Source organism: Ammospiza caudacuta, chromosome 27 (genome assembly GCF_027887145.1).
Source record: "Ammospiza caudacuta isolate bAmmCau1 chromosome 27, bAmmCau1.pri, whole genome shotgun sequence".
NCBI lineage: Eukaryota > Metazoa > Chordata > Aves > Passeriformes > Passerellidae > Ammospiza > Ammospiza caudacuta.
In genome coordinates, this window is record NC_080619.1 from 3549553 (window position 1) to 3572818 (window position 23266).

Below are 23266 nucleotides of genomic sequence, written 5' to 3' on the forward strand. Positions count from 1 at the left end.
GATGGAGAAATGGGCTGCAGCAGGAACCTTGGAATGGGGCTGGATGGCGAAATGGGCTTCAATGGGAATCTCAGAATGAGGCTGGATGGGGAAATGGGCTGCAGCAGGAAGCTCGGAACGGCGGCTGGAACAGCAGGATGAGCTCACCCAGGGAAGCAAGCAAGAGGCAGCAGAAACTCAGCATCAGCAGCAGCCCAGCTCCCAGACACATCCAGGAGAGGCTTTCCTGGAGGGAAAAAGAGCCCGGGATCCTGAAGGGGGAAAGGACCCAGGTAAGGGCCTGAGATTAAGTTTTGCCTGAGGGACATGAGCAGATGGTGAAAAGGGTCTCCCTCTAATGAGATGGAGGTCCCAGTGCAATGGCCACCCCCACAAGCAGAGCTTCAGTCATACTTCAGTCTCCTACTCAGGTAGGAGAAGTCAGCAGGAGATGGAGCCTCACAGTTCTGGTGAACTCCCCCCACAGTGACTGCAGCCTGCTTTCCTCCAAATGCCAAGAGACCAAGAGAGTTAGGAGCTGCAAATCTCTTTAACCCAGCCAAAATCTGGCAGTATCTCTGCCCTTCCAAGAGAAACTCCCCAGCTAAGAGCTGCATTCTTCCCGTGGCAATTTCTTTTGTCTCTCTTAAGTATCTCTTGTTATGGTTTCTTGGCAAGAGATGGGAGAAAAATCCGTGAGAGATATAAACAAAAGAAAAATCCTAAACCCCAACATGAGAATGAGGTTTGTGTGTCAGACTGAAGAATGATGGAGTAGTACTTTATGACCTGACCACATATTTGGGATACTCTCAAAAAGAAAAGATTCATCAGAAGATCTGGAACCATATTCAAACAAGTCCATGGATATATTTAAAATATGGACATTATTTATAAAAGGATGAATATGTGAATATGTATTAATTTTTGGAATACAACCTGTTCTGTTAGGTTAGTGGGCATGCTTAAAAGAGACATCCCCATGCATCCAGCTCTCTAATAAAGTAATGTCAGCTTTCTGACGCAGGATTGGACTGACCCTAATGGTGCCACTGTGCCTCTCTTATGTGTCTCTGCAGCCTGGCAGTGCCTTGGGACCCTTGAGTTAATGAGGTAATGAAATAAATCTACTCTTTGCATTTCAGCCGTGGTTTGGTGACTTTGATGTATCAATTCACACACCAACCCACTCCTGGTACCCTTTGGAGCCTCGCTGTACCTGATGGCCACTGACTGTGCAGTACCCAAGTACGTTTTCATCAGCTACAAGACAAAAGGGCAGAAAGTAAAATCAACTGCAGGAACTCCCACCCTCTGCTTCTCCACTTTTTGTCCTGAGCAAACTGGAGGAGTTGCCATGGAAAGAAAGAGAACTTGGAGGACAAGGCTTGGATGCAAAACAACTTTATTGAGTTGAAAGAAGAAAAGGGGGTGGCTCACAGAGAGCACCAGGAGCAGCCACTAAGGAGCAGTGGAGCTTCTGCAGAGTGTGCATCTGCCCAACCTGCAGGGCAACATGTCCCCACTAGACTGATCTGGGGAGACACAGAGAGCAAACAGAGGAGAAAGAAAAGTAGAAGGGAATGATGGCTTGAAGATGGAAATACAATGTCCCAAAGCTCTATCTTCAGCCCAGAACTAGGTTCTGAGGTCTTGGAGGTTTGTGCCCAAGGATGTTTGGTTTAGCAGGGACGGCATCTGCTGCCACCATAGCAGTTGGTGATGCAGGAGATGTCAAAGCCCCCAGAGCTGATGGGCACTCCGCCACAGCTGAGGATGCTGCCAACAGCAGCAGAGGTGGAGGATCCCACGGCGGTGTTCTGGGGGAAGGAGCTGAGGATGGGCCCAGGCAGGGTCACCAGCACAGCAGGCGGCTGGATGGCCACATGGGAGTCCTGGCACTGCCTGACACAGCACTCATTGCAGCTGCTGGCCAGCGGGCAGGGGCCACAGGGCTGGCAGCAAGGGTCACAGGGCTTGCAGCAGGACATGGCTCGAGGTCAACAGGTGCACCTAGAATGGAAGACAGGGAGAAGCACAAAGTGAAGACACATGAGAAGCAGCACTGCACCCAAACACCCTGCAGCCAAGGCACCTCCTGCCCCACATTGTAGTGCCCAGCTCAAAGCCCAGGAGCCACCTGAGCCAAGTCCCAGCCTCTCTCTGCCTGCACAAGACCTTCTCTCCCCTGCCCACTCCCAGAAGAAGCAGCTCCCAGCCCTGCGCTATGACAGCCCCTCTCAGCTGAGACCTCCAGCCAGGCAAGAGCTGCTCTTGAAGCAGCAGCTGCAGGAGGAGGCTTTGCTCTCACCTGATTCCTGAAGAGGAGGTGAGAGAAGTGGATGAGAGAGCAGAGACTTGGGCTGCCTTTTATAGCAGTCCTGCCCTGCCTCAGGCCCACAGGGAACTTTGTGGAAGTCATAATTTTCTGACCAACTCATGTCAAATATGCACCATCCCAGTTAATGGTGGCGGATGTGTCCTGGCTTCCTATAATGCCTCATTTTCATTTCCTGGCACATGCCACATGCTTTCCTATATGAATTCTTCTTTAAGTGCTGAGATGAGAGGCCCAAGAATTTCTGGGATCATAAAAACAGGCAGAATGCCTAAGTCCTGGGCTGGTGGCATCCCATGGAGGCACGTAATGTAAAGCGGTGTAATTTCTATGGGTTTGTTCATATAAAAATATGGCAAAACCATAGTGGCAAAGTAGAGTTCTTCTGTATTGGCATCATACCTACCTTGAAGGACTGCAGCCTGTAGGAAGAGCTCATCCTGGAACAGAAAAAAATGTGAGGAGGCAGAAAAGAACAGTTGTGCTCTGACTAAAACTCCTCCATTCCACAGCCCACAGTGCCATGCAGGGCTGGAAGATATAGGAGATTCATTAATGAAGGATGGAACTTGAATCTTTAAGAAAGAGATGTGGATGGACTGAATAATGGACTCAAAGAATCATAGAATGTTAAGGCTGAGAAGGGACCTTAAAGATCATCTAGTCCAAACCCCCCCTGCCATGGTCAAGGACACTGAACTTAATTCAAGGGCTGTTTCGGGGGAGAAGGGGTTGCATTTTTTTTCTTTTTTTTCTGTTTCTCAATATCCTGTTTTATTTTTTTCATTGTCAGTGTCTTCAACAAATGTTCCCCAATGTAACTCTATTGTTTTCTTTTCCCAAACATCCATCCCTCACTGACCCTCTCTTCTGGCCAGTCCACTCTGTGTTCCCCAGACAGGCTTTTCAGAAGTCTCCACTGTCTTTGTGGTCCCAGATTTCTGAGGTTTGAGCATTAAAGGGTGTTCCCTATGAGCTCCACGCTTCAGGAGAGGTGGGAGTGAGGGATAGACGCAAAGTAGAATTCTCCTGTGTTGGCATCCAGGCAGGAGGACCTCGCACCCTTTGGTGCAAGGCTGAGCTCTGCAGGAAGGGGCCTCAGTTCTCCCCTGGCATCCCAATTTTCCCCATGCAGCCAGAGATGGGAAAAAATCCTCTTGCTGTGAGGGGCTGGGATTATTGCCTCAGAGAAGAGGAAATGGTGGAGGAAAGAGCTTCTGCTATGGAACTGTCCCAGGATGGGATTGCAATTGCAGTGAGAGAGCAAGGGTTGTTCTGACTGGTGCTCTCTTTCGAGGACCATTGCAGGAACTGGTGGTGGCTCGTCCGTGCCACCTTGCCAGCCCATGTGAATAACCTTTCCTGTCCCAGAGGTGCTCTGTGTGATAAGAGTTGGGAATGTGCTGTCTGCAAGATGCCTCAGCCCTGGTTCTCTTCTATTTCCTTCATGTTTAAGTAGCACGACAAGATAGAGAATGAGGGGTTGCAGTCAGAACACAAATTATTTTTTGCCAAAAATCAACTTCAACAGAACTGATCATGAAAAAGCAGCATGATTTTGGCAGTTAGCCTAAAAAAAGTCACACTTTCCTACTCTTCCATGCACAGTTGCTAGACATGCAATTTTGGGGCGGTATGGAGGTCCTGGTCCTTAAACATGAAAGGAGTTTGACTCAAAGATTTTTGACTTCCCCAGTACCACACAAGAGAGCCTGTCCTACGTCTCACAGCAGAGCACAACCCACGTCCCAGTCAATTCAGTTCAACACCCATTTGCTGTGAGATGCAACCACCTCCTCACTCAGCACCAGGGAGATGAGCTGTACAAGTGCATCCAGCATTGGTCTGGAGAGGAGGAGCCTGTGTCCCATCCCAGTCACCAGAAACACTCCAGCATAAGAAGATCCATTCAGGGACTTCAGTTCAGTGGTCTGCCTGGAACAACTCAAAATTATGTGCACTCCTATGAGGACAGGAAGAAGTCAGCACCTGGGGTCTCTGTTGACACAACATATCCGCTCACATGGCAGTCCTTGGGCAAGAAGCAAAAAACTGGTGCCCATTTCCTGCCAACTTTGACACAAACAAACCCACAAGAATGACACAGGTTCACATCGGCTGAATGCATGGAATGCCAACGGGCCTTGATCTGAGCATTTGGCAGGTGTGGATGTGTTTACCTCCCGGAAATCCTTGGGCTTGTCCTCCTAGCACTTACAAAAGACCTCAAGGGGGAAAGAATATGGCATGTGCCAGGAAATGAAAAGGATGCAGTGCAGGAAACCAGGACACAGGCCCTACCATTAACTGGGATGGTGCACATTTGAAATGAGCTGGTCAGAAAATTATGGCTTCCACGAAGGTACCTGTGGGCCTGAGGCAGGGCAGGACTGCTATAAAAGGCAGCCCAAGTCTCTGCTCTCTCATCCACTTCTCTCACCTCCTCCTCCTCTTCAGGAATCAGGTGAGTGGGAAGCCTCTTCTGCTCCTGCAGCTGCTGCTTCAAGAGCAGCTCTTGCCTGGCTGGAGGTCTCAGCTGAGAGGGGCTACAAGAGCCAGGGCTGGGAGCTGTTTGTGCTGGCAGAGGGCAGGGGAGAGAAGGTCTTGTGCAGACAGAGAGAGGCTGGGACTTGGCTGAGGTGGCTCCTGGTCTTTGAGCTGGGCACTGCAGTGGGGGACAGGAGGTGCCTTGGTTGCAGTGTGTTTGGGTGCCGTGCTGCTTCTCATATGTCCTCACTTTGTCCCTCTCCCTGTCTTCCATCCTAGGTGCACCTGTGACCGTGAGCCATGTCCTGCTGCAAGCCCTGTGACCCTTGCTGCCAGCCCTGTGGCCCCTGCCCGCTGGCCAGCAGCTGCAATGAGTGCTGTGTCAGGCAGTGCCAGAGCTCCCACGTTGTCATTGAACCCTCCCCTGTGCTGGTGACCCTGCCTGGGCCCATCCTCAGCTCCTTCCCCCAGAACACCGCCGTGGGATCCTCCACCTCTGCTGCTGTTGGCAACATCCTCAGCTGTGGCGGAGTGCCCATCAGCTCTGGGGGCTTTGACATCTCCTGCATCACCAACTGCTATGGTGGCAGCAGGTGCCGTCCCTGCTAAATCTGCTGGCAACATCCTTGGCACCTCCAAAGACCTCTGAACCTCATTCTGGGCACAGACAGGGCTTTGGGAGATTGTATTTAGAGCTGCAGGCTTTTCTTTCCTTCTTCTACTCTCCCCTCTCTCTTATTCACTGTCTGTGTCTCCCTAGGCCAGGCAAGTGTGGCCATGTTGCCCTCCCTCTCTCTGCAGGGCAGGCAGGTGCACACCCTGCATGAGCTCCACTGCATCCTAGTGGCTGCTCCTCTTGGCCTCTGTGAGCCACCTCCTTCTCCACTTTACGCTCAATAAAGTTGTTTTGCATCCAAGCGTTGGCCTCCATATCTTCCTTTTTTTATGGAAAATATTGCAGTCTGCATAGGGTAAAAGTGGATGGGGAGCACGTGGGACTCCCTATAGTGGGTTTTCCTGTCTTCCTTTTCCATTGGACTTGATGAAGAACATCCCTGGCTACTCCACATCCAATGGCAAACAGGGAAAAGATGGCTCCAAAGGGTGGCAGGAATGGGGAAGGGAAACAGCAATGTCTGGGACCAGCCCACAGCCTCATCTCTTCCTTCTCCTCCCCTGCATTACCCAGTCCAGGGCCCATGAGCAGCACATGTGGTCAAAGGCAGATGAGACTGGTACCTCACAGAGTCCTTCAGCACCTGGCAGGACCCAGCTGCTGTCCAGACATGCAGGGCTGAGGTGGTGCAGAATTTGGGATCAGCATCTGCCAATCAAGTTGAGCACACTTGAGGTAGCACCTTGCCTTCATTAAGGAGAGGGAAGTACTCAGGATTCCAAAATGCTCAAGCTCAAAAGCAGTGAAGGAATTGGCTTAGGGACTGGGTTCAGATGTGGATAGTGGCCTTTTCAGGAATGTAAGCCTCTGGGGAAAGGAAAGCTGCAGGTTGCCTGGGAACACTGATAGCAAACATCTGAACTTGGCAGGAGTCAGAGCAGGGAGCTGCAGCTTCTGCAGATGAAAGGCTGCATCTGCCAAAGGCCAAACCACTTTGCCAGGAAGCTTGCTTTTAATGAAAACCCTTCAAGAGGAGAGACAGTGGGTGGTTTCCCTGTGCGATGATGCCAGCTAATGCTGGAGTTCTCCACTACTCCCTGAGGCCACGAGGCCCTGAAATCAAGGCCAAATGTTTGAATGCCTGATAAGAACAGCAGAACAGAACAGCATTTTACTCTTACCAAATTAATGGAACAATATAGCCTTGGAGAATTATGTGTGTTATAAATAACTGGAGAGTTGTGGGCTTTTGCTGTTATGTATTAGCTTTTGCAGATTAGTATTAATCACAACAATATTGATCTAGTACAATTTTTAATCACTTTTAACTGGTTTTGTATATAGTATAATTTGTCAGCTTTTGTGGCCAATGCTCTGGCCATGTGTAGTTTATATATATTAGTGTGATAAATATATTATAGTTTTGGCTTTCACAAAATATTAAAATAAAGACTTTGTAATATTAACTCTTACTGAACATTTTTATCTTTGTAACTAGCTGACAATAGTGAGAAAACTCAGATAAGTATATGGAATTATCTAAAACTGTCTGTATGATTAGATAACATAGAAGGAACCATATAGATAACACTAAAAGAAGGGATGTGAAAAAGACTCCTGCCATTGACTGTGTGGTGATCAATAATTCTCTGTTTGTTGTTGTGAGGAAATGGCATACACATAAGAAAATGGCATATATATTGTGAGGAAATGATATATACAACTCCAAGAAATCAAATCTACACTATTGCATGACAGATCAAGGGTCGAACAAAGCTAAAGAGTTCTCAGAACATGTAAAAGAACTCACAGGAATGTTTGAATATGTATAACCCTCATGAATATGTATGTAACGAATTTAATGAAAAAGTATATATGAAAATTGTTTTAAGCTAACAATATGCTTCTGGCAGCTTGCTAGGCACCCCGGGGCTGGATATTGTCCCTTTTATCCCTTAATTTTCAATTAAAGATTGAAAATCTGCAGAGGTAGGATGACATTCTTGGAACATATAGCAAGAAATGGAGGATGAAGGAGACAGAGGCTGTTTCAGTTCTATGTCAGGTACTTCCCTGCAAGCACCATTCAGTTGTAGATTGGCTTCTTCTGGCAAAGATACCTGGCTACTCTGTGGTGCTGAAGGACACACCAAGGGCAGGGCTGACTGAGGGAATCTTCATGTGCCCTCATGATGAGGTTTACACACATACAAATGCACACACACCCGCACACACAGACTGACTCGTGTGCTCATGCGTGGCTGCATGGAGCCAAGCAAAATTCTATATATTCATAAAAGGCCATAAAAATACCATCAACTCAGAACTCTGCTGAAGACATGTAGGGAGCAACTCTGGGGGGAGAGGACTCAGGAATACCAAGGAAAGACCAGGTCACAGATACACTGCTGGTGTTCACAGGTGACCCACAGAGACTGCACAGTAAGAGGATGAGGCAAATGAGACGAGCTGAATTTTCCTGTGAGCAATGTTTGTGCACCAATGTGGTCAGTGCAGCAATGACTGACTGACAGAGTGAGGGAGAAAAACAGAGAAGGATGCTGAATGTACCTTCACATGTCAGTCCTGAGCATGCAGGAATGAGAGCAGTGTACATTCCTGACAATTCTAGTACAAAAAACCATAGAGAGTTTTTGGCACAGGTTCACATCAACAGACCACATGGAATGCCACCATCTGAACCTTCTTCCTGAGCTGACATGGTCTGTATCCTGGAAATATTTGGGTCTCTCATCCCAGCACTTACAGAAATCTTCAGATAGGAATTCAGATGGAATTAGACAGGAAATGAAAAGGGCAGCAATGCAGGAAATCAGACCACAGCCCCTACCATTAACTGGGATTATGCACATTTGACATGAGCTAGTCAGAAAATTATGACTTCCACAAAGGTGCCTCTGGGCCTGAGGAAAAGCAGGACTGCTATAAAAGGCAGCCCAAGTCTCTGCTCTCTCATCCTCTTCTCTCACCTCCTCCTCCTCTTCAGGAATCAGGTGAGTGGGAAGCATGTTCTCTACATCTCCTCCTCGAAGACGAGATCTGTCCTGGCTGGAGGTCTCAGCTGAGAGGGGGTGTCATAGCACAGGGCTGGGAGCTGCTTCTTCTGGGAGTGGGCAGGGGAGAGAAGGTCTTGTGCAGGCAGAGAGAGGCTGGGACTTGGCTCAGGTGGCTCTTGGGCTTTGAGCTGGGCACTACAATGTGGGGCAGGAGGTGCCTTGGCTGCAGGGTGTTTGGGTGCAGTGCTGCTTCTCATGTGTCTTCACTTTGTGCTTCTCCCTGTCTTCCATTCTAGGTGCCCGTGTGAGCCCGAGCCATGTCCTGCTGCAAGCCCTGTGACCCTTGCTGCCAGCCCTGTGGCCCCTGCCCGCTGGCCAGCAGCTGCAATGAGTGCTGTGTCAGGCAGTGCCAGAGCTCCCACGTTGTCATTGAGCCGCCTGCTGTGCTGGTGACCCTGCCTGGGCCCATCCTCAGCTCCTTCCCCCAGAACACCGCCGTGGGATCCTCCACCTCTGCTGCTGTTGGCAGCATCCTCAGCTGTGAGGGAGTGCCCATCAGCTCTGGGGGCTTTGACATCTCCTGCATCACCAACTGCTATGGTGGCAGCAGATGCTGTCGTCCCTGCTAAATCTGCTGCCGCCGACGTCATCGGCCAACAACCTCCAAGACCTCAGAACATGGTGCTGGAATGAAGACAGAATTTTGGAACTTTGATTTTAGACATTTTTGCTATTAATTCCGTCTTCTCCTCTCTCCTCCCTTCATTTCCTTTCCCCACCACCCAATGCCAGCCTAGTGGAACTCTCTTCTCCCCATCCTTTCCTCCCTCTATCTGCCAGCCAGGCCTCTGCACACCCCCATTGCATCTTTGCGGTTGCTCCTGGTTCTGTCCCCTACTTACCTGCTTTTCTTCTTTAGTCTCAATAAAGATTTTTGCATTCAAACCTCGGCCTCTGATTTCTCCTTCATTTTGTGGCAACTCTTCCAGACTCCCCAGGAGTACAGTGGAAAAGCAGAGAGTGGGACTTGCTCTTATGGATTTTCCTTGTGCCCTTTCCCGTCAAGCTGACAAAGACATCTGTGGACAGTGAGGGTGATGAGGCATTGGAACAAGTTTCCTGGAGAATGTGTAGATTTCTCATTCCTGGATTCCTGGAAATGTTCAGGCATGGTTGCTCAGGACTTTGAGCCACTTGGTTGGTTTGCTGTGGATTTGAAAATGAAATTAAATATTATTGAGGTTCCCTTGAGTTGACAGAATTGTGTGGAACGAACACCCAAAAGCCATGGTGGAAAGGCAAAGAGTAAATTTATTTCCATACCTCACTCCCTGGAGGAGGTTGAAGCAATGCTTGGGCAGAGATGCACAAGTGGGAACATCCTCCCCCTTGGGCTCAGGCCTTCCTGGCAAAGCTCCTCTTTGACCAGCGCTCAAATATGTCTTTGTGAGGGCCTCCATGTCTTTCTAAACATTAGTGTGGTTTCTACACAGATTCTGCTTCTTCAAACTGAGGATAAAACAGCAGAAGGTATCATTTATGGGGGATTTTTTGGACACAGTCAGAGCTGACTGTCAGACATGGTGGGACCTGCTGGAATGTTGTCCCAAAGCCCATTCCTGCAGCCTTTTTCCCCATTGCCAAACTTTGCCACTTCAACACAAGAGTGAAGATCCATTACAGTGTGAAAAACAATTGGATGAATAAAAATTTCTAACAGCCTAACAGTGGTCCAGGCTTAAGACCGGGATGAATATAACTTTCCATAACCTAAAGAAAAATTATATGTGTTCTTGCAGCAAAGAGGGAATTTTACTAACCTTCCCCATGAAAGAGGAGCTGTGTTTTTGGCCTTATGGTCCTGAATGATGTGTCACTGCTATCCTGGACATAGTTGCTGGGAACACCATTTTTTGGGAGATACGGACATCCTGGTGCTTGAACACTAAAGAGAGTTCACAGCTCTTTGACTGTTCCTGATGTGTATGTCTCCAACATGGAGAGCTGGGCACCCCTGGGGCCAGCCAAGACTTATGGCTGTGTTGAGTCTGTTCACGTTCCCCACAGCAGTCCTAGCAAGGCTGTGCTGTGCACTGGGTGTTACAAAGGTGCTGGTAACACACCAGTCCTTTGGCTTCTGCTGAGCACCGCTCACACAGCACCAGCACTGCCTCTCCAATATTCCCTTCCCCATCAGGAGCTGGGGGGTGGTAAGACCATGAGGGGAGTGGACAAAACTCAAACAACTTGACCCAAACTGAGCAAAAAGGATGTTCTGTGCCACATGACATGAGTTCAGACACAGCAGCTAAGGAAAGGAGTCACAAGGGTGGGCATTTGTAATTTGCAATGTTTACCTTCAAATAACACCACTACATGTGCTCACGTCCTGCTTCCTGGGAAGTGGCCAGATAGAACTTTCTGATTGGAAGTAGAGCATAAGAAGCGGGGTTTTCTTCCAGTTTACTACTGCATGCACAATCTTTTGAGTATGTTTTAGCAAACATTCAAATCTTAATATTCTAGTCGTTTTCCTTCTTATTTTACCATCCCTGTTCACCTCAGAATGGAGAATCATAGAGTGGCTGCAGGGCACTGGCCATCCAACCAAGGTCAACCCAGCACAGCTGGTAATAACAACCAACAATTGTTGGTAAGAACATGTGGAGAGAAAGACCAGCATGTGGCTGGAGAAGGGGCCCTAGGGGAGGTAGGGCAGCACTTTTCTGGAAGAAATGTCCTTGCTGTGGTGACAGGAAAGAAACAAAATAAAGCACAAGAAAAGAGCAGGAATAAGGCGGAGAAACGGGCATGGATTGTTGACCAATTATGCTGACCTAGTAGGGAGGAATCAAAATGCAATACGTGCCTGCATGGAATGCCATCAGACCATGATCCAAGCATTCTGCCCACTCTGACGTGTTTATACCCCAGAAATTCTTGTGCCTCTCATCCCAGCCCTAACAGAAGACTTCAGATAGGAACGCACATGGCAGAAGCCAGGAAATGAAAAGGCAGAAATGCAGGAAATCAGGATACAGCCCCTACCATTAACTATGATGGTGCGCATTCGAAATGAGCTGGTCAGAAAATTATGACTTCCACTAAGGTACCTGTGGGCCTGAGGCAGGGCAGGACTGCTATAAAAGGCAGCCCAAGTCTCTGCTCCCTCATCCACGTCTCTCACCTCCTACTCTTCAGGAATCAGGTAAGTAGGAAGCCTCTTCTCCTCCTCCTCCTGCTGCTTCAAGAGTACGTCTTGCCTGGCTGGAGGTCTCAGCTGAGAGGGGCTACAAGAGCCCAGGGCTGGGAGCTGCTTGTGCTGGCAGAGGGCAAGGGAGAGAAGGTCTTGTGCAGACAGAGAGAGGCTGGGACTTGGCTGAGGCGACTTCTGGGCTTTTAGCTGGGCACTGCAATGTGGGCCAGGAGTTCTCATGCTTCCAGAGTGTTTGGGAGCAGTGCTGTTTCTCAAGAGTCCTCACTTTGTGCTTCTCCCTTCGTTCCATCTTAGGTACACCTGTGAGCCCGAGCCATGTCCTGCTGCAAGCCCTGTGACCCTTGCTGCCAGCCCTGTGGCCCCTGCCCGCTGGCCAGCAGCTGCAATGAGTGCTGTGTCAGGCAGTGCCAGAGCTCCCACGTTGTCATTCAGCCGCCTGCTGTGCTGGTGACCCTGCCTGGGCCCATCCTCAGCTCCTCCCCACAGAACACCGCTGTGGGATCCTCCACCTCTGCTGCTGTTGGCAGCATCCTCAGCTGTGAGGGAGTGCCCATCAGCTCTGGGGGCTTTGACATCTCCTGCATCACCAACTGCTATGGCAACAGTTGTTGTCGTCCCTGCTAAAGCTGATGGTGACATCCGTAAGGAACAACCTCCAAGACCTCAGAACATGGTGCCAGAATGAAGATGGAAGTTTTGGAACGTTAAATTTATGCTGTTAGCTTTCGGTTACCTTCTATGACTTGTTTCCCTTTCTTTTGCATTCCTTTCCTGTCACCACCATGCAATGTTAGCCTAGTGGGACCTCTTGGCTTCTCTCCCTCCCTATCTCTGGAGTCCAGGCAGATGGACACCCCCACTGCACCATAGTTGCTGCTCCAGATGCTTTCCGTGAGCCTCCTCCTTTTCTTCTTTAGTCTCAATAAAGTTGTTTTGCATCCAAGCCTTGGCCTCTGATTCTCTTTTCCTCTGTGCCATGTTCTTCCAGGGAGCTCAGGAGAAAACATAGAGAAGTAGAGGGTGGAACTCCCTAGAGTGTATTTGACTTTTTGCCCTTTATGTGGTAGCTGTTAAACACATCCCTGGCTACTCTACTGAAGTGACTCTCAGGGTGAAGGTGGGAGGGAATGGAAACCAGGAAGGCCTGGGGAAAGCCCACAACCTCTTCTCTTCCAACTGTCCTCACATTTAATGTTCATCCCAGCTTCTGTCCAGACAGGCAGGACTGAGAGGTTTCATGATTAGTATTCTATCAGCCGCACAAAAGAGCTGATTGGGAACTGCTTTTCTCTGGGGTCCTTTGCTGGTTCATCCATGAATTACCAATTTTCCTCCAAGGTCGCAAAATGCAACCAAGTGTGGATTTTTTTTACCATGCCCCTTTTAGATTGTCTACTATTTATTTCCAAGTATGTTGTGGTTTGATACTGCCCAAATGCCAGGCACCGAGAAAATTCATTGGCTCACCCTCTTCTGCTATAGTTGGGCAGAGGAGAGGGGAAAAAATTAACAGGGGGTTCATGAGTTAGGTAAGGACTGGGAGAAAAACACTCCAAGGGCAAAACAGGTTCAAATTTAAAGGTTTAAAGTAAATTTATTATTAACAGAGTCAGAGGAGGATGATGAGAAGTAAGTCTTTAAACCACCTTTTTTCACTCACAGCCCCTCCCTCTTTCTCCCTGACAGTGAAGGGAGGCAGGGCATTTGGGTTTTGCTCAGTTCCTAACTCAAGATCTTCTGTTTGCTCAGGGAGAGGAGTCTTTGCTATGCTATGGGGTCCATCCCCTGGGTAAACAGTCTTCCCCAAACTGCTATGGCATGGGACACTCAGCCATGGGGTGCAGTCTCTTAAGGATAGGCTGCTCTAGTTTGGAAGCAAGGGCTCTCTCCCTCTCTCTCTGGAAGCAGGAGCCCTCTCACTGTATTTGGTCTCTCACTGGATCACAGCTTTCCCCAGCATATACCTGCTCCAGCGTGAGCCCTCTTCCCATGTGCTCCAGTGGATCTTTGCATCCACCATGGACTTCATGGATTACAGGGGGACAGTTTGTTTTGCCATGGTCCTCACCATGTCTTGCAGAAGAATCTTGGCTCCACCACTTGAAGCACTTCCTCTCCCTCTTTTTTCCACTGACCTTGGTGCCACCATGTTGCTTTCCCTTGCATGTCCTCATTTCCTCCTCTTCTCTGACTAGAAGAAGAACTGCTGCTTCTAGGTACCATTGCCAAAACGTTCCACTAGTTCAAAGATTCCTAGAGGAGTGCTGAGAAGCCTATTCATCCATGATTTGCATGGGCAAGTTCCTCACCAGGTTTTTGCCATTGGCCATGTGGCCCCGCCACCACCCTCTGAATAATGCAAAATGCACCAGGCATTCAGTTAATGAGATTTTTTTATCATATGCAGTGATTACATATTCATATTCATTAGCTAGCCCAACACACTTGAATTATTTTACATAGTTGCCATCCTTGTCAGATGTCCTTCTATACTTCTTGAGGGTCTGTCCTGAAGCCTGATGTCCTTCTTGGGTACCTGGTGCTCCACTGCCACATTCGAGTCAGGCCAATATTGTTGTTTAGCAGAACTTCTGTTCTGTCAGATTTCAAGAGCTGAGCTGCCACCCTACTTGCCATTTGCATGACTTCTGTTTGCCTAAGTTATATCCTTAATGTACTTCTCCAAGGCTGTGCTGTTATGTGATACTACTCCTATCAGAATGAAATGCTGTTCTTTTCGACTGTCTTTTTCAATCTCCTTACTTCCACCTCCCAGACATGGTCAAACTGTTTTCCCCACATGCCTCATTCTCTTTGACAGAAACATTTTCCCATAGCTCCTGGCTAAGGACAAAAATCAGTGTGGTCTGGAAACACCAAGCAGGGCAGAAGGTCAGGCAGCAGTGCTACAGGGCTCTCAAGGATTGTGCAGGATGATGAAGAGAGCAAAGAGGTTTCAGCGAGGGTGCAGGGCACATAGTCAGAGGAGCCATTGGATGCAGAGACAGAGACTGGAGGGCTGGGGGCAGATGGGACCCATCCAGTCAAGCAGGGATTACAAAAATCTTGTAGCATTACAAAACTCCAGCAGAATGCCACAGGCTGCTATCACCTGCCTCCTTGGGATCCATTGTGCACACAGTTCATGTCTTCTGTCCTTACAGACACATCCTTTCCCCCAGGACACATGGAATCTCACATACCATCACTCAGAAGTGTCTGTGAGGGAATGGGAATGATGTAGGCCAGGAAATGCAAAGTCATGGTAAAGGGAAGCAGCTACTCATGCCATAACCTTCTGGGACATGTTTCCGTTCATTGAGATCATAAAAGAAAATTGTCACTTATGCAGCATAGACTGCTGCATGTCCCCTGAGGCACTGTGGGGCCAGGATAAAAGGCAGCCCAACTAGGGGCTCTCTCATCCACTTCTGTCACCTCCTGCTCCTTGGGAACCAGGTGAGTTGCAAGCCCCTTTCTCCTCCACCCTCTCCAAGACAGCATTGAGCTTTCTGGCCCTTGTTGCTGCTCCTTGTTCTTCCGGGGCTGTTGTGCACTGGTGCTAGTGTGGGCAGAGGGGACAGCGTGTGTTCTGGCCAGAGGCTGAGGCTGGGCTGTGGGGCTGATTTTCCTGCAGGTTAGGCAGGAGCAGAGCTGGGCCTGGCTGAGCTGGGAAGGAGGGTGCTGGGCTGAGGCAAAGGATGCCCAGGTTGGGGCTGGCCAGGCTGGAACTGCGCAGGCAGCAGGGGCCTTGTGCTGCTGGGGCTGCCTTGCAGGCTGTGTCTGAGGTGTGCGTGTGCTCTGCTTCCTCCCTGCCCTCTGTGCCAGGTGCAGCGCCAGGCTCCAGACATGTCCTGCTCTGAGAAGTGCCAGCAGTGCCGGCCCTGCGAGCCTTGCTGCCAGCCCTGTGGCCCCTGCCCGCTGGCCAGCAGCTGCAATGAGTGCTGTGTCAGGCAGTGCCAGAGCTCCCACGTTGTCATTCAGCCGCCTGCTGTGCTGGTGACCCTGCCTGGGCCCATCCTCAGCTCCTCCCCACAGAACACCGCCGTGGGATCCTCCACCTCTGCTGCTGTTGGCAGCATCCTCAGCTGTGAGGGAGTGCCCATCAGCTCTGGGGGCTTTGACATCTCCTGCATCACCAACTGCTGTGGTGGCAGCACATGCTGTCGTCCCTGCTAAAGATGCTGTCACCAACATCCTCAGGCAAGAACCTCCAAGACCTCGGAATATGGAGTTGGAATGAAGACAAAAGTTTGGGATATTGGCTTTAGACTTTTTAGCTATTAGTTCCTTCTTCTGCTCTCTCTTCTTTCTTCCCTTCCTTTTATGTTGACACTAGCCAATGTCACCTTAGTGGCCCCCTCCCTTCCCCTCCTCTATCTGCTGGCCAGGCCTCTGGACACCCTCACTTCATCTTAGTAGCTGTTCCTGGTGCTTTCTCTGATGTACCCATTTTTCTTCTTTATACTCAATAAAGGTTTTGCATTCAAACCTCAGCCTCTGATTTCTCCTTCCTTCTCTGACAACACTTCTAGTCTCCTAAGGAGTACAGTGGAAGAGCAAAGATCAGGACTCACTGCTATGGGTTTTCCTTGTGCCTTTTCCCTTGAATCTGACAAAGATACCCTGACACTGAGGGTGATCAGGCATTGGAACAAGTTTCCTAGGGAAATTGTAGATTTCTGATTCCTGGAAATGTACAAGGCAAGGTTTGAGCCCCTTGTTTTGGTGGGGGCCATTCTTGCCCATGTTTTGTGGGCTGGGTGGAGTGTTGCAAACAAAGAAATGTTTAAGTTCCCTTCTATTCCAAGTGTTTCAGTTGACACAGTTGGGCAGATGGAACAGGCACAAACCATGGTGGAAAGGCAAAGAGTAAATTTATTGCTTTACCTCACTCTGAAGAGGAAATACAATCAACAGTTGGGCAGGGATGTACAGTTGGGAGCGTTGTCCTGCTTCAGATCAGTCCCTGCTGGCAGGGCTCCTCTTTACACCAATGCTGTGATCTCCCTGTGCTTTTTGTGATCTCTGAGCTTTGATTTTTTTCTCCCCTAAAATAGGGAGCTCAAGCATGTCCATGAGATGGCCCTCCGAGTCTCTTCAAACACTGGCATTGTCTCTACACAGAGATTCTGCTTCTCCAAACACAGAATAAAACAGCAGAAGGCATCCTTTATGGTTTTTCCCACATTGATATCCTCCATGCTTTGGCATCCTCAGCTGCAAAGTCATTTCAGCAAACCTACATTCATCCTCCTAATTCTTCTGCTTTTAGCCCTTTCCTCCCAAACCCAAACCATTTCTAATGAAATCTGCTTTCACAGAGGCATTATCAGTGTGATAAATGTGCTCAGTGTTGGGCAGTGCTGAGCCCCTTTTGGACACAGCTGGAGCTGACTCAGTCACCTGTGGTGGGAGACACTGGACCCTTGTCCCAGAGCCCATTCCTACAGTTTTCTGCCCCAGCTGCCAAACCTCACCACTTTTACTTAAGGGAGAGTGTCCTACACAGTGTGAAGCACAATCAGAAGAATAAAAATTTCAACAGCACATTGTTATGCACCCTTTTGCTTTAGCCAACTGCCTCGAGCCTCAACAGCACATTGTTATGCACCCTTTTGCTTTAGCCAACTGCCTCGAGCCTCAAGTTGTTTCCCATCTTATTTTCTCTTCCCTGTCCACCTTGGCCTGGCCTTTGCCTTGGCTTTGCCCTTCCCTATTCCTATTCCTATTCCTATTCCTATTCCTATTCCTATTCCTATTCCTATTTCTATTCCTAGTCCTAGTCCTAGTCCCAGTCCTAGTCCTATTTCAATGCCAAGTGTGCAATTTATTAATAAAATGTGAAATCTTCTGTGGAGTATCTGACTTTGTTTTTCCTCTCAACCACCAGCATGTACAAATCCTGGCAGTTCCCTCCCCCTTACGCGTGGGACATGACACCCACTCACCAGCAACCCTCTAGCAGAGGGGAATCCATTTGGGATGAAGGCCTGCTGGCATGATTTCTGGGCTTTCTACCTGAACATAAAGCAAGACGTGGAGGGTAGAGGAGGCAGAATTTGCATTTCAGTTCTCCAGACATTTCTCTGTAAGGTCAAAGCAGCACTGTTCAGCTGTACATTGGCTCTCCAGGGCAGCCAGTGCCTCTGTGGGATTAAAAGACACACCACAGGGAGACAAACAATGAGAACTTTCATGTGGCCTCATGTTATATTTTCTCCTCCAGCCAGGTCTTATGAGTTCTTAGAGAAATAAAACACACTTGAGATAGCTTAGCTACTTTGATGGTATAAAATTAGTAGGATGGCTTTTGAGGTGGTTGGAAACAGAAAAGTTTTAATAAAAGGTGAAATAACAAAGCTCTTTACAGAGAAGAACTGAGTTAGGGGTAAGAGGTTCTTGGGCCTGGTAAAAACACCCCACAAAAGTGATTGCTTCTTTTGCTTTCTTCTTTTTCTAGTGAATTGCTTCGGTGGAACATTTTGGCTTCTGTCCAATTGGGTATCTTTAGGTTTGAGGTGAAGTCTTCAAGGTCTTATGAGGTGTCTTTTTACCCAATTGAGGAGAGAAACTTCTGGGCTTTTTTCCGTAAGGAGACAAAGGATAATTTGTTCACTCTGTCAACAGGGAGCACATTCCTATACCCTCACGGCGCGCACATGCACAGACTGACACATATGCACTTAGGAAGGCCTCCCTTGGACCTTGGAATCTGAACATTTGTAAAATAAAACTGTCAAAAATTGAGCACGCTGTTGACTTGTTGGGGACAGCTCTGAGAGAAGAGAACTCAAGCACCTGTGAAGGAACCCAGCTACAGAAATGGTCTTGTCTTCCCAAAGCACCCACAGAAAGTGTACAGAAATAGGATGAGGTCAATGAGACCAGCACAATTTCCCTGAGACACGGTAAATCTAGCAAGAAGAAAAATACCCTGCAAGCAGAAGCTCATCTGAGTGAAACAAAGAGTTTCACTCTTTGCCAGAGAGAGATGGGGCCAAAGGAGAAAAGGGTGTTTCCTCTTATCTCACATGCCTGCCCTTGTGCCTGTGGGCAAGAAGAACAAGCCTGATGCACTGAAAATTTTGCCACAAAGAATCCTACAGGGATGACACAGGTGAACACCATGTTCCTGCGTGGAATGTCACCAGACCATGATCCAAGCACTTTGCCTGTGCTGACCTGTTTACATCCTGGAAATTCTTGGAACTCTCATCCTGGACCTAACATGACTCTTCAGATAGGAAATGGGAATGCACATGGCAGAAGCTGGGAAATGAAAAGGCAGAAATGCAGGAAACCAGGACACAGCCCCTACCATTAACTAGGATAGCTTGCATTTGACATGAGTTGGTCAGAAAATTATGGCTTCCACAAAGGTGCCTGTGGGCCTGAGGCAGGGCAGGACTGCTATAAAAGACAGCCCAAGTTTCTGCTCTCTCATCCACGTCTCTCACCTCCTACTCTTCAGGAATCAGGTAAGTAGGAAGCCTCTTCTCCTCCTCCTGCTGCTTCAAGAGTACGTCTTGCCTGGCTGGAGGTCTCAGCTGAGAGGGGCTACAAGAGCCCAGGGCTGGAAGCTGCTTGTGCTGGCAGAGGGCAGGGGAGAGAAGGTCTTGTGCAGACAGAGAGAGGCTGGGACTTGGCTGAGGTGGCTCCTGGTCTTTGAGCTGGGCACTGCAATGTGGGCCAGGAGGTGCCTTGGCTGCAGGGAGTTTGGGTGCCATGCTGCTTTGCATGTGTCTTCACTTTGTGCTTCTCCCTGTCTTCCATCCTAGGTGCACCTGTGACCGTGAGCCATGTCCTGCTGCAAGCCCTGTGAGCCTTGCTGCCAGCCCTGTGGCCCCTGCCCGCTGGCCAGCAGCTGCAATGAGTGCTGTGTCAGGCAGTGCCAGAGCTCCCACGTTGTCATTGAGCCGCCTGCTGTGCTGGTGACCCTGCCTGGGCCCATCCTCAGCTCCTCCCCACAGAACACCGCCGTGGGATCCTCCACCTCTGCTGCTGTTGGCAGCATCCTCAGCTGTGAGGGAGTGCCCATCAGCTCTGGGGGCTTTGACATCTCCTGCATCACCAACTGCTATGGCAGCAGGTGCTGTCGCCCCTGCTAAATCTGCTGGCAACATCCTCAGGCAAGAGCCTCCACAACCTCAGAACATGGAGCTGAAATGAAGACAGAACTTTGGGACTGAATGTAGGGCCTCTGATTTTTGTTTCCTTCTTCTCCTCTCTTCTGTCTCTTGCATTCCTTTCCAGTCAATAGCACTCTATGCCAGCCTAGTGGGACCTGTTGGCTTCTCTACCTCCCTTGCTCTGGTAACCAGCAATTGCCACCCCCACTGCACCTTAGTGGCTGCTCCTGGTGCTCTCTGGATCCACCTCCTTTTTCTTCTTTAGTCTCAATAAAGTTGTTTTGCATCCAAGACTTGGCCTCTGATTCTCTTTTTATCTGTGTCACCTTCTCCCGTGAGCTCAGGGCAAAAGGTGGAGTAAGCAGAGCTTGGGACTCCCTAGAGTGGATTTTACTTTGTGCCTTTTCTCATGGAGCTCACAAACACATCCCTCAGTACTCCACTAAATCTGCCAGGAGAGGAAAATGGCTGCCAAACTTGACAGAAATGGGGGGTGAAAGGGGATGAGTGGGAATCGGCAATGCTTGATTCCAGCCCACAGCCTCACGAATATTACTTCTCAGTGCTGGTATGTGAGATTCCATGTTTCTTGGGGCAAGAATGTGTCACTGTAGTCATAAGACATAAACTAAGTGCACAATGGATCCAAAGGATGGCAGGTGATGCCAGCCTAGGGCACAGTACTGGAGTTTTGTAATGCTGCCAGATTTTTGTAATCCCAGCTGGTTGAGGGGCCTCCTCTGTTCTCAGCCCTCATTTCTTTTGCTCATGAAACAATCGTCCCCACTATGTGACTTGTCTACTTAATGAAACCTCTGTGCTCTCACCATAATCTTGCAAAATCCTGGATACTGCTGTAGCAGTGCTGCCTGAGCTTCTGTCCTGCTTGGTGTTCCCAGAATCTGCCCTGGCTGGGAGCACGGCCTGGAGGGCCTTCCCTGCCCAGCAGTGCCAGCCACTGACACACCCTCAGCCCCCAGTTCCTTCTCTGCAGGAACCTGGACAGGGCCAGTACACCCACATCTCTCAAGGACAATCCCAAACCTGGGTGTCTTACTTCAGGGTAAATTTTGGAGAGAATCCCCAAAGGGTTTCCTCTAGAAAAGCAGATTCAATTGGCTCCTCCCCCAGCTGGTTCAGGAGAATATACCTCCTTAGAGAAGAGTGGAAAAAACTGTTTATTAAACAATAAAACCTAAAAAAATATTAAACAATAAAATGTCTTGCTTCTCCCCAAGAGATGGAAAACTCAGAAAATCCCCTCCCTGGGTTGCATCTCAGCTCTCTCTGTCTCTTATCAGTCCCTCCAGTGCTGGAAATGTCGGGCCCAGGCCCGACCTAGTGGGCCACAGGTGGAGCTGCCGGCGCTCTGTTGGTTGTTCAAAGGTGTCAAAAAGTCCAAAGAAAAGGGAAAAAAAAAAAAGATGTCCAAGGAACATCTTTGCCACACCTAGCTAAACTAACTAAAACAAAGAAACAAAGGACAGTTCTGTCCTACTGTCTGTCCATCCACAGAGAGCAACAGTCCAGGACCAGGAATGAGGAGGGGTGAGTGCAGTGTCTGAAAACAAACTGCACACTTCTTCTCTCCCCCCTTCACTCTCTGAATCAAGACTTAAAGGTGCAAAACTTATTATTCAGCATAAAGAGAACAAGACAATTTGGGATAAAAGCATCATATAGTAAACCCAGGACACCAGGCCATCCCTTTGATGCCGCCTCCAGGAAGCCTTGGAGCCCTCAGCTGTTTCCCACGGTCCTTGTTCCTGCCTCATGTGAAGGCTTTGAGGTGACAGGGTTCTTTTGTCTCTGAGGAGATGGGGGAGTCCTCTGGCCGCAGTGGCCTTTGTCCTGGGCCAGGAGCTGTGGGAAAATGGTGCTGTCAAAAAGACTGAGTCAAGGGGAGAAAAACATTTGAACACGTCTGGGGAGTTGAGGCCAGGAAGATGAGGGAATTTGTCCTCTCCTGTATCCAGAAGGGGAAACACTGGTAGACCCCAGCATGGTGGGAGGATGGTTTTGGCTTTGGTTCTGTCCGCATGCTCAGTTGATCCTGTGACAAAACACAGACCTTCCTGTCTGGCTACAAGCAGGGCAGAAGGCAAATGGGAGGGAGGTGTTTGAAGAGAGGAGGTTGTAGAATATCCCCAGGCACTGTTGTTTCCCACTCTCACACCTGTGAAGATTTGACATCATCTTTTCTTCTGATGATCACTATTTGGGGGAAGCCAGGGATGTGTTTTAGAGCTCCAATAGAAAAGGCACAAAATAAAGAAACTCCACCATGGAGTGTCTACCCACAACTTCCTCCACCTTTAGCCTTGCACTGAATCGCAGAGTTTCCACACCAGGAAGGAGAAAGCAGAGGGCCAGGTTTGGATGCAAAATGACTTTATTGACTCTAAGGAAGAGAAGGAGGTAGCTGAAAGAGGACAAAAGGAGCAGACATGGGGGCCCAGTGGAGATGTCCATTTGACTGGCCTGCAGAGGGATGGAGGGAGGCAAACAGATCACATTAGGCTGGCATTGGGTGGTGCAGACAGGAAAGGAAAGGAAGGGAAGAGAGTGGAAGAAAAGAGCAGTAAATCAAGGGCACAAATCCATTGTTCCAAAGATCCATCTTCAGTGCAGCTCCACGTTCTGACGTTGTGGAGGTTCTGGCCCAGGAATGTTACCAGCAGATCTTTAGCAGGGACGACAACAACTGTTGCCATAGCAGTTGGTGATGCAGGAGATGTCAAAGCCCCCAGAGCTGATGGGCACTCCACCACAGCTGAGGATGTTGCCAACAGCAGCAGAGGCGGAGGATCCCACAGCGGTGTTCTGTGGGGAGGAGCTGAGGATGGGCCCAGGCAGGGTCACCAGCACAGCAGGTGGCTCAATGACAACGTGGGAGCTCTGGCACTGCCTGACACAGCACTCATTGCAGCTGCTGGCCAGCGGGCAGGGGCCACAGGGCTGGCAGCAAGGCTCACAGGGCTTGCAGCAGGACATGGCTCGGGCTCACAGGTGCACCTGGCACAGAGGGCAGGGAGAAGCACAAAGTGAGGACATATGAGAAGCAGCACGGCACCCAAACACCCTGCAGCCAAGGCACCTCCTGGCCCATATTGCAGTGCCCAGCTCAAAGCCCAGGAGCCACCTGAGCCAAGTCCCAGCCTCTCTCTGTCTGCACAAGACAAAGAGAGGCACTCTCCCCTGTGCTCTCCCACAAAAGCACCTCCCATCCCCTCACTACGACAGCCCCTCTCAGCTGACACCTCCAGCCAGTCAAGAACTGGTCTTGAAGCAGCAGGAGGAGAAGAGGTTTCCCACTCACCTGATTCCTGAAGAGGAGGAGGTGAGAGAAGTGGATGAGAGAGCAGAGACTTGGGCTGCCTTTTATAGCAGTCCTGCCCTGCCTCAGGCCCACAGGCACCTTCGTGGAAGCCATAATTTTCTGACCAGCTCATGTCAAATGTGCACCATCCCAGTTAATGG

The 23266-nt window shown here is 49.4% G+C and overlaps 1 protein-coding gene and 6 pseudogenes across 1 annotated transcript; 5 read left to right on the forward strand and 2 right to left on the reverse strand.

The window, feature by feature from the left end:
- Positions 1-1661: 1661 nt before the first annotated feature.
- Positions 1662-2756, reverse strand: LOC131568693 (feather keratin Cos1-2-like; annotated as a pseudogene).
- Positions 2757-4645: 1889 nt separating this feature from the next.
- LOC131568481 (feather keratin Cos1-2-like) lies at positions 4646-5413 on the forward strand (annotated as a pseudogene).
- Positions 5414-8289: 2876 nt separating this feature from the next.
- Positions 8290-9066, forward strand: LOC131568507 (feather keratin Cos2-2-like; annotated as a pseudogene).
- A 2446-nt stretch (positions 9067-11512) lies between these two features.
- LOC131568588 (feather keratin Cos2-2-like) lies at positions 11513-12278 on the forward strand (annotated as a pseudogene).
- A 3225-nt stretch (positions 12279-15503) lies between these two features.
- Positions 15504-15833, forward strand: LOC131568660 (feather keratin Cos2-2-like). The gene has a single exon (XM_058820762.1). It carries the CDS (start codon positions 15504-15506, stop codon positions 15831-15833), a length of 330 nt encoding a protein of 109 aa, XP_058676745.1.
- Positions 15834-19002: 3169 nt separating this feature from the next.
- LOC131568540 (feather keratin Cos2-2-like) lies at positions 19003-19765 on the forward strand (annotated as a pseudogene).
- A 2706-nt stretch (positions 19766-22471) lies between these two features.
- On the reverse strand, positions 22472-23238 carry LOC131568634 (feather keratin Cos2-2-like; annotated as a pseudogene).
- Between the last annotated feature and the right edge of the window lie 28 nt (positions 23239-23266).